We start from the raw sequence: 10,863 nt of genomic DNA, 5'->3' as shown, positions 1-10,863 counted from the left end.
GGCCTTTGGGTTTTTTTTTAAGGTTTTTTTTTTTTTTTTTTTTTTTTTTTTGAGTTACAATATGTGTTGCGGTATTTTGTAAATCCTACTTCTAGCCAGTAGGTTCTACAAATTATTGTCCAATAGTAGAATTTAAGAAACGAGTCGCTAGATGTTTTTGCACTGCAGTTTCTACTGTCATTATACAAATTTAATAAAATAATCTTAATAATAAAACTTAATTCTCAATCTCTCCATTTATTTTTTATAACAAATTTATAAAGAATATTTAAATATTTATGTAAAAATGGAAAATATTTAATAAATAATGTATTTTAAATTTTACTCAAATATTTTTAATAGTTATCAAAATGTGTAAAATGAAAAGGAAAAATTTTATTTTGGTACCTTGTTTATATCGAAAATATAAGTTTGGTACCTGTGTTTTTTTTATAATTTCATACGAGTACTTAGAAATTTTAGAAAATGTTTTTAGGTATCTTGAGCCACTTTTTGGGACGTAAAATATCATTTCTATCCACATCATTTATAAATAAAAACAAATAATTTAAAATTTTCTAAACATATTTTAAACGTTTAAAAAATTCTAACACAGGTACCAAAATGAAAAATTTTCAAATAATAATAATAAATAAGAAATTTAGTAATTTAGTTTTTAAAAATATTTTAAACATTAAAATTATATTTATATATATTTTTATAATACTTTGGCGAAAAAATATTATGGACCTTGACCTTAAAAATAAAAATAAAACCAACTACAAATATGCGTGCTAAAATATATATATTTTTGTCATCATAAATCTTCACAATAATTCTATATATAGTTTACGAATATCTAAATTTCTATTTATGAATTTATGATATTCATAACAGTTTTGAATAAAAATTCACCAAACACCTTTACGCTTTCAATCATAGCAACTTCTGGTTAACAACATTATAACAACAAAAAATTTTAAGAACATAACTGGTCCTAAAGTGCGGCATAAATACTTTATTGTGTGTTGATAATAATAATGCACTAATCAATTAGCAACTAATTACGATATTAAATATTGACTTTTAAATCGTAATCAGGATTAACATTAATTTATTTTCTTTGTGGATATCACATAAAAATAACGTGTTTCAGGTTTAGAGCGTAGGCCAGCTGGGATAGAGGAAAGAGAATTTAAGGACCAGAAACATGACATAACTTAGAAATAAAAGAGAAACTACAAATCTCTTTAAACAGTATAAGCTTAGATAAGAAATATGAAAATCAAATAAATAAATCCTTTTACAACGTTTTGGAATACCATATTATTGAAATTCCATGTACGCTTTGAATTCATTTTATATTCCATAAAATTATTTTATTAAATACTTGGAGTATGCATGAACAATATTAACGTAGATAGATGATTTGTTTTTACGGGCTTTGAACTCAAAACTTCAATGTCAAAGTTGGTGTAAAATTATCACTATGCCGAATACAAATATAAGATATATTTATTATTAATACCAACAAAGATATATAACCTATTGCTACTTTAGCTGGCTACATATTTTTTATATTTTTTTTACTGATATTTCTTAAGCTTAATCAAAATACGACTAGATACTTCCTTACTAGTTACGAAAATGACACAGAACGCCACATAGTTATCAACAAAAATTTCAAAAGATTTAATTTATCATCATAAAAATATAAGGAAAAATTGATTTTTAAAGTGAAATGTTTTCTAATTTAGGAGAATTATGATAAATGACATTTATTTTCAGTAACACTACTCATATTTTCCCCCCTTTACGTGTGTTTTTGCACATAAATGATCAATAATTTATTAAGTTATTAAGAGTAAATTTCTTATCTACATGGATAAATTATTAAGAGTAAATTTCTTATCTACATGAATAAATGTGTTTTGCAAACTATTGAATATATACACGAAAATATATAAATCAAAGGATTATTATTGCTGATGCCCCTAAATTTTAAAAACTCTCACTTTGCCTCCTGAATTTTAAATTTGTCCCATTTAAGCTCTTTTGTAAGAATTTATGTTAAAATTAGATGGAAAAATAGGGGGTTAAGCTTAGTCTTGTGGTTTTTATCAATTTTTTTTAACATAAATCCAAACAGAAAGGCCACGTGACTGCGTTTTTCTCTTTTTTTAAATATGTTTTTAACATAAATTACAATATAAGGGGTTAAGTAGGAACAATTCAAAATTTAAGGAACAAAGTGAGAATTTTTAGGGTTCAGGGGGCAAACTGGAAATGAATCTAAAGTTCAAGAGCCATGAATGATAATAATCCTAAATCAAAAGAAAAAATGCGTATATATATGCATATTTTCAAAGAGTCTAAACTTTCATCGACTTATAAAAAATATGACTTTTAATTATTGGAAAAACTAAAAATAAAATTGCATTTTGTATTAAGATTTTATCATGTTTATATCCGCGCACAATATAAAAACACATAGAAAACTATTATACGTACACTTATACAATAGTGCCCTAACCCCATTTGGTAATAAATGTACTTACATACTAATCATCACATGACACAATAACATTGATATGATCGATGAATTTAAATTGAATAGGTAATGAGACAAAAAAGACATGGAAAGAATACATGACATCAATTTGGGTATTTAACAAAAATAATAAAAGTTTACCGTTTAAAGCAGCAAATTCAACAACCAGCTATAGGGCCAAGTAAGACACCAGATGTTTGACCCCAAAAGCAATAAAAGGATCTATTGATTCTTTTTTTTTTTTATATTTTTTTTTTTTTTTTTTTTTTTTTTTTTTTTTTTTTTTTTTATCTTTATTGAAAAAGGATATGTTTATTGTTGCATTACATATATGTCTGAGCCAAGTCTCCACGTGCAGTTGAGGTTTCTAAGCTAAAGTTGTTAGTTAGGTCTGAAAGCCGTTCAAAACCTAAAACGTTAACATAATATTCACACGTACGTACAACATCCAATATCGCTAAGTCTAACAACATAACCAACCTCCACGTCCACCTTTTTAATATTTTCTAATCCATTAATTTTTATTCTTTCATTTAAATGAAAATAGAACCAAATGATCTTTAAAGTTTTAATTAACTAATATAATTTCCAATATTAATAATCTAACAATTGGTAGGATTTAAGTTCATGAATAATGTTGTGCAGCATAACTTTTTATTAAATGTGCAATATACATAGTTAATTTGTTAATAAGTGTATATATAGGAAAATAAATAATAATATTATTGGTAATAATAAGAGGGAAGGGAGGTGGCTAGGTGGGTTATAAAGTAGACGTTGTAGGTTAGAAACTAGGGAAGACGTTGAAAGGAGAACCATATTTCACCTCACCAAGCAACCCTTTCTTGCTTTGTTTCTTTGTCATATATATATATATATACACACACACACACACACATGTCTATATGTGTATGTGTGTGCGTATATATAAAAAGGGGCTAAGAGGGCGTTTTTATTGTTAGCCAAGACGTTGCATCAGTCGCAGGTGCAAGGTCTGTCCAAACCCTTTCCACTCTCTAACGGAAAACACTTTCCCATCTTCTTTATTCTTTGTTTCTTCCTTTTTTTATATTTTCTTAAAGGAATATTGATTAAATCTACCAGCTCTTCTTCTTCATCATCTCCATCTCAATTATTGCCTCAATCTCTCTCTGATTTTTGTTGCCGCAATTCTTTTTCCCCACTTTCTCTGCTAGGTTAAACTAGCTATCTCTATAGGAAAAATCCCACTGTGTAGTTTTAGGGTTTCCTCCATTTAACTATCCAAAGGGAAAAGCACTCTTATATATTAATTCAGGAAAATCATGTGCACTAGAGGCCATTGGAGGCCTGCAGAAGATGAGAAGCTTCGAGAGTTGGTGGAACGATATGGACCTCATAATTGGAACGCCATAGCCGAAAAGCTCCAAGGAAGATCAGGTGAGATCATATCTCATTCAACACCATATATGTATATGTGTGTGTGTTTTATTCATGTCCAATTATTATTGTTATAAATTAAAAACTAGGGTTTCTTCTGGCCAAAAAAAAAAAAAACAGAGAAACTAGGATTTGGCATGAATCAATGCTAGATATGATCTCAATATTGCTAAAAGACCCTATTGATTATACATAAGATTTGATTGAGCTAATTAATTAATTATTATAAATTAATGTAAGTGCAGGGAAAAGTTGTAGATTGAGATGGTTCAATCAATTGGATCCAAGAATTAACAGAAGTCCTTTCACGGAAGAGGAAGAAGAGCGACTACTCGCTTCTCACTGCATTCATGGGAATAGATGGGCAGTAATTGCTAGGCTGTTTCCCGGCCGAACTGATAATGCCGTCAAGAACCATTGGCATGTCATCATGGCCCGGAGATGCAGAGAAAGATCAAGGCTCTGTGCCAAAAGAGCTGCTCATCAAGCATTACTTAGTAATGGCGACCGAAAATCTTCAACGAAAAAAGATATAGTAATTAGTCATGCTCCTGTTGGTACCAATTGTGACAGGAGAACTAATACTAATCTAACTTCTTTTGTTGAGAATTATAACTACTCTTTTAGTAGTACAGTTCTTAATCCTCTTTCATCAGCCAAAGAGTACCTCTATTTTGCTCAAGATTCAAGTCCGGGCGTCACAATGCATGATCAAGGTATGACTAAAATCATTTCATTCATGTTAATATGTATAGTCTTGTCCCTGCCATATTCTATATTTGGATTACACAGTTAATCTTTTTCTCTACATGATCAATAAAGTTGATAATACTCCAGACGATAGAAATACAATCTAGTACTCTATATTGTTCCTACTTTTTGTTATGTAATTAACTACGTATTCGTATTGCTTAAAACTATGTGATCATGAGACATTTATATTGTTGGAGTTTACATGTTTCTAAAAGCGTAATGTCCTATTATTTTGTTGCAGTGAAAGCTCAGCCGATTGAGTTTTATGATTTTCTCCAAGTAAATGCCGAGTCTAACGGAAGTGAAGTGATAGATAATGCAAGAAAAGAGGATGAGGAGGTTGATCAAGAAGCCAAGGGACAACAAAACAAAAGTGGTGTTCCGTTCATTAACTTCTTATCTGTTGGAAGCTCTAATTGATCACAAAAGATATGTGAGATCTTGTAGTACTGTACTTGATCTCAATGTCATTGTAAACACAACCACACACATATATATATATACACACACACGCGCGCACGCACAGGTCAAGCTAACAACTAGATCTTTTAGCCATGCAATACAAATTATCAGAAAGTAGATTAATATTCCTTTTTTTGTATCTTCATGAAATTATAAGCAGCGAGAATTATACACTATACTCTGGAAAGTTTACATATATTTCTATTAGGTTGAAATTAATTGAGAGAAGGCCGGCTAGCTCAAGCTAATTTGAGGCCTTAATCGAAAATGATTTTCGAGAAAATTTCAAGTTTAACAATTATTTTTTTCAAGTTTATTATTTATGCTGCTACACAAAATACGTCCTTAAGGAAAATAACCCACACATTACATTTTCATAACCTGCAGATTATTAGTGCCATAAATTTTAAATTAGGGACCTTTTTTTTTTTCCATTTGAAAGAAACACATTTAAAATATATTAAAAATAAATTAAACATATTTTAAATTTATTTCTCATGTCTTTTGAGATGCAAAATTATTAACTAATCTTTATATTCAAGTTTATCTAATAAGTTATTTTCAACGAAATTTATACAATAAAATAGCTATGTGAAAGATATCAACTTAAATTGACAAGAAAGAAGTACAAACGAAAGATATCAACTAGAAAAAACTCTTTAAATGAAATTAATAACAGCAAGTAGGAAAATAAGTAAAGACAGAAACAAGGCTCGAGAAAGATTAAAGCTTTTTTTCATCCTTTTTTTATTTTTTTTTAGTATTTAAAGTAGATAAATGTCGTATATATTTATAAGTAAATGACATAGCCATTTGTTTTGGTAGAAAGGTAATTAAAGCGAACATAGACAATTGATTTATAATATATATAATCCCCTTATTATCGTACTCTATATATAAAAAAATCCGTTTGAGGTCTTAAAATCGAATTGTTTGCAGCATTTAAATTAAATGGAGGATTTAGATTTTAATTCATTACTATTGATTAATACCCTTTTGACTAATATAATATTTAATTAAAAAGGATACTAATCAACATATAGAAATAAAAATTCAGACTCATACACTTAAAGGGGTATTTATCTCCCTTTTCCTATGATAAGTAAGGCTATTTATGTGCACAATAGCCTAAGAATTAAAATCCCAGATTTCAAGGAGAGTCATTTTCAAAACATTTTGTTACTTCTTCTTTTAAAAAAAAAAAAAAAATTATAAAATACCCTAATAAATAGATATGATTAATTAGAACTCTTAATTATTAGGGAGCCTTAATTATTTGGGGCCTTAGACAATTGCCTAATTCGCCTAAAGGAAGAGCCGCAACTGTCTGAGCTAGAGGGTCATGTTTCTATATCCTATGTTTACGTATATTTTCAGGTGGCGTTTGGTATGAGGATTAAAATTAGAGTGATTTGAGTCTTTAGATTTAGAATCATGATTTATGATTTGAATCATGAATTATGGTGATTGAAACCTTTGTTTGAATGTGTATATGCATGATTCTGATTCTAACCTGAAATGTGATTCAAACTAGTGTTTGGTTGTCTTATTTTCTGATTTCGAACCATGACCAAAATAAGAACCAACTTTTGGAGCAGTAAATTACGTTAGGTGTAATTTAAAAAAATATAATTAAAAAAAAGAAATATTAGAAAAAAATTAAATTCAAAAAAGTATATCTCAAAATTGTAATAAGTTAAATGAGAAATAAATGAAGAAAAAAAAGTCCCAGTAGCCAAAAATGATGGCATTCAGGTTGAAAAGGAGAATTTAATTCACATGATACAAACGTATGTTACGCCAATATGGTACTAATTAAACAAATGAATGTAAAACGGCTGACTTTGCTGGGTGTACTCAGCAACACAGTCTCATACAATAGTATAGAATGCAGTCTCCTACAACAAAAAATGAAAGTAAACCGGTACACCAACAAAGAATGAAAATTGTTTTAGTTCACTTAAAAAAAGGCTTACACTCGACAACATGGTACTAAACACTAATCGGTGGTTTAATATTAAGGGAAAATCGACCATTTAATATAACTTAACTTTATAAGTAGAAACATCGCACCAAAAGTTTAAGGGCTAGGTAGATTGAAGGCTGGTGGAGGCTAGTGGAATGGGTTAGGGGGCTGACTATAGGGGTTTGATGGTTAGTGGAAGGACTGTGGAGGCTGGTTGTATGGATTTGGTCCGGGAGAGAAGTTATGAGGCGGCTGGCTATATGGATTAGGCACTTGATAAACAAAGGGGGTTTTTGGCACATCAACGAAGTTGTTTAAAAAGGCCCTCCTAATGGGATCACTCAGTTTATGCCTAACTGGCCGCCACGTGACAGATGCCATTATTTTTTCAAAGGCATGGGCTTGCGTACGCGGGTCAATTCCCATTTTTGAGAGCGCCGCTAGGATGATATCCACTTCACTTGGTCCATTGATAATGTTGTTACTCGGCAGGTTCTCTTTGCTCGAACGAATGTCCTTTCACAAATCGTCGCGTATGTCCCTAACCATATTAAGCAACTCATCCCGTGAACTGTCATTGGATTTGCATGCCCTTATCTTTTTCTTTCTTATCACTTGTGATGATGAGGTGACATTGGATGTCATCCGCCTTCCAAAACATTCCACGCGATTGCGAAGCTCAGTACGAATCTCCTCATTGTCACTGTTTTGGTAAGGAGCATTCTGGTGGGGTCGCGGTTGTTCATCCCCCACATCATCATCATCCATTGGGCTCTACTTGCGTGGTAGGGTGATATGCACATGAACCAGACGCCATAACTCTTGAAGGGAAAATGGCCGCCAAGTACATCTCATTGAGCTTCCAACCGTGAGTGAAAAATGTTTTTACTTCACGATGTCTCTAACAAAATTTGAATGAAAATGGTCAGTTTTTTTACACTTAGTGTACCCTCTAACTATTATGCCTACTGGATGAGCAATGAATCACACATATTACCTTGTAAAGAGATGTCCGTAGTTCCTCTGAGCATGTAAAAGTTTTAGTGATAAGATCCCACCCTACTCCTGTATGGGTTTGCGGCATTTTTATGTGCACAATAGCCTAAGAATTAAAATCCCAGATTTCAAGGAGAAAGTTATTTTCAAAACATTTTGTTACTTCTTCTTTAAAAAAAATATATATATATATAAAATACCCTTATAAATAGATATGATTAATTAGAACTCTTAATTATTAGGGAGCCTTAATTATTTGGGGCCTTAGACAATTGCCTAATTGGCCTAAAGGAAGAGCCGCAACTGTTTGAGCTAGAGGGGGCATGTTTCTATATCCTATGTTTACGTATATTTTCAGATATCTTACAACATGTGAAAGCTTATATAGACTACAAATGAGAACGTCATTTTTGTGAATTACTAGCTAGATGTTCCATGGTCTTCTCAACATACGTTATTTGTTTTTTCAAGGAGAAAACATTATTAAAAAGAAAAAAAAACAAAACAAAAAAATCTAACAAACTTAAACATAAAAGTAAAAGCAAAATAAATAAAACCCAAACACGTTTCTTCTTCTTCTTCTTCTTCTTCTTCTTAAAAAGAAAAAAAAAACAAAACAAAAAAATCTAACAAACTTAAACATAAAAGTAAAAGCAAAATAAATAAAACCCAAACACGTTTCTTCTTCTTCTTCTTCTTCTTCTTCTTCTTCTTAAAAAGAAAAAAAAAACAAAACAAAAAAATCTAACAAACTTAAACATAAAAGTAAAAGCAAAATAAATAAAACCCAAACACGTTTCTCCTTCTTCTTCTTCTTCTTCTTCTTCTTCTTAAAAAGAAAAAAAAAACAAAACAAAAAAATCTAACAAACTTAAACATAAAAGTAAAAGCAAAATAAATAAAACCCAAACACGTTTCTCCTTCTTCTTCTTCTTCTTCTTCTTCTTCTTATGGGTCTCATGATTTCATTGATATTAATATATACGTATATCAATATCGGGGTGCCTTCTTATTCTTCTTCTTCTTCTTATGGGTCTCATGATTTCATTGATATTAATATATACGTATATCAATATCGGGGTGCCAAAGAACCACAAGAATTGAAGTTTGGAACTGTATTTAAAAGTCATATTTCAATTTATTTACTCCTCTTCTTCTTCTTCTTCTTCTTCTTCTTCTTATGGGTCTCATGATTTCATTGATATTAATATATACGTATATCAATATCGGGGTGCCTTCTTATTCTTCTTCTTCTTCTTATGGGTCTCATGATTTCATTGATATTAATATATACGTATATCAATATCGGGGTGCCAAAGCACCACAAGAATTGAAGTTTGGAACTGTATTTAAAAGTCATATTTCAATTTATTTACTCATATCTGTTTCTTTATGTACCAATCACGCACTGTGGTGCATCTTGTTGGGAAAATACGGATTCCCTTCACAGAATTATAAAAGAATAATTGAGAAATAAAAATAGACACAAGACGATTTGTTGTCAAAGACAATCAGAGAAGAATTTACTTTATGAGAAAAATTGTTACAACCGCACACTCTCTAAATTTTCCTCTCACCCAAAACCCAATTACATCCGAGGAGAATTTTTCCCACAAAATTTCTCTCTAATTAACAAGCTCTCTCTTTTCACACAAGATTGAACTTCTGATTTTGGAATGCCTCTTGTTGAAGAACCACAACCCATATTTATAGGCATTTTCACATGGTATGGACAGCCTTGCTCCAGTACTGTGATGGTCTTCACCGCCTCTTGCTTCTTCTACCTCCTCCTTCTTCTACGTTCTTCGCTATACTAAAAACTGCTGCCCAAGATTGACTTCTCCTTTCCTATAGTACTCCAGGTATTTCCAGAAGAAGTAACAAAGACAGTTTTCTTCTTCAACTTTGATCTTCCCATTTCCAGAACGACTCTTTGTTGTTGCACGCGTCATCTGCAAGGTTCTCCAACATTCTCTCTTTGACCTTTTTTTTAATCAATATTCAACAATCTCCGCGTTGATTTAAAAAAAAAAAAAAAAAAAAAAAAAAAAAAAAAAAAAAAAAAAAAAAAAAAAAACTTTCATAGCTTTGCTACAAAACACTGTCGTCACCGACAATCATAATTCTCAACACACAGAATTATCATACTCCACCATAACGAGTACACCACTTAGAATCAATCATTGTAAGAATTTCATTTCGGCTCATGATGAACAAACTTGATGAAACTTTTATGGTGCAACTTCCACGTTGGCTTTCCAGGTTGTTTCTAAGACATCAACATCCTTTCCACCACACGCCTTGCATCAAACGCCAACCAATGCCCGTGTGCAAACTTGTGGACCCTCTAATAGTATCACATCCTCTTTCATGGCAGTCTTTGGAGATTTAGCGACATGCCATGAGGATGTACACGCTTTTTCGCAATACATCCCTATCGTTCGGGTGTGTTTGAAACTCGTTTTAAAATAATTTTATTTTTTGTATGAAAATAAAAATAAAAATATTTTTAATCTTAGACAGAAATCATTTTTAAAAATGCATTTGGTAGTTTTATTAAAGAAATTGTTTTCATTATAAAAAAACCTATTAATGTTTATCTTTCTCCCTTTCTCTGCTCGAGAGAGGAGAAAATAAAAACAAAAAATGAAAAACAACTAAAAGTTATTTTTTATTTTTCTCTCATTTTACACTAAATTAAAAATCGTTTTCATTTCTATTTTTTGTCTTTATTGCG

At 30.7% G+C, this 10,863-nt stretch overlaps 1 protein-coding gene across 2 annotated transcripts; it reads left to right on the top strand.

Annotated features, from left to right (window-relative positions):
- The first annotated feature begins 3,834 nt into the window (after positions 1-3,834).
- LOC21407830 (transcription factor MYB54) lies at positions 3,835-5,122 on the top strand. Of its 2 annotated transcripts, XM_024167771.1 has the most exons (3): positions 3,835-3,949; positions 4,195-4,446; positions 4,944-5,122. In XM_024167771.1, exons 1-3 carry the CDS (start codon positions 3,835-3,837, stop codon positions 5,120-5,122), a joined length of 546 nt encoding a protein of 181 aa, XP_024023539.1. The 2 variants fall into 2 exon arrangements, 1 of the variants encoding a protein (XP_024023539.1); XR_002902489.1 differs by lacking the exons at positions 3,835-3,949; positions 4,195-4,446 and adding an exon at positions 4,603-4,665 and having other exon boundaries at positions 4,944-5,001.
- The last annotated feature ends 5,741 nt before the right edge of the window (positions 5,123-10,863 follow it).

Source organism: Morus notabilis, unplaced genomic scaffold (genome assembly GCF_000414095.1).
Source record: "Morus notabilis unplaced genomic scaffold, ASM41409v2 Scaffold172, whole genome shotgun sequence".
NCBI classification, from domain to species: domain Eukaryota; kingdom Viridiplantae; phylum Streptophyta; class Magnoliopsida; order Rosales; family Moraceae; genus Morus; species Morus notabilis.
This window is presented reverse-complemented; position numbering and strand designations above follow the sequence as displayed.

Coding starts and splice junctions, on each gene's coding strand:
- LOC21407830 (XM_024167771.1), top strand. CDS start 3,835: ATGTGCACTAGAGGCCATTGGAGGCCTGCAGAAGATGAGAAGCTTCGA. Junction 3,950..4,194: donor AAAGCTCCAAGGAAGATCAG/GTGAGATCATAT, acceptor ATGTAAGTGCAG/GGAAAAGTTGTAGATTGAGA. Junction 4,447..4,943: donor TGCTCATCAAGCATTACTTA/GTAATGGCGACC, acceptor ATTTTGTTGCAG/TGAAAGCTCAGCCGATTGAG.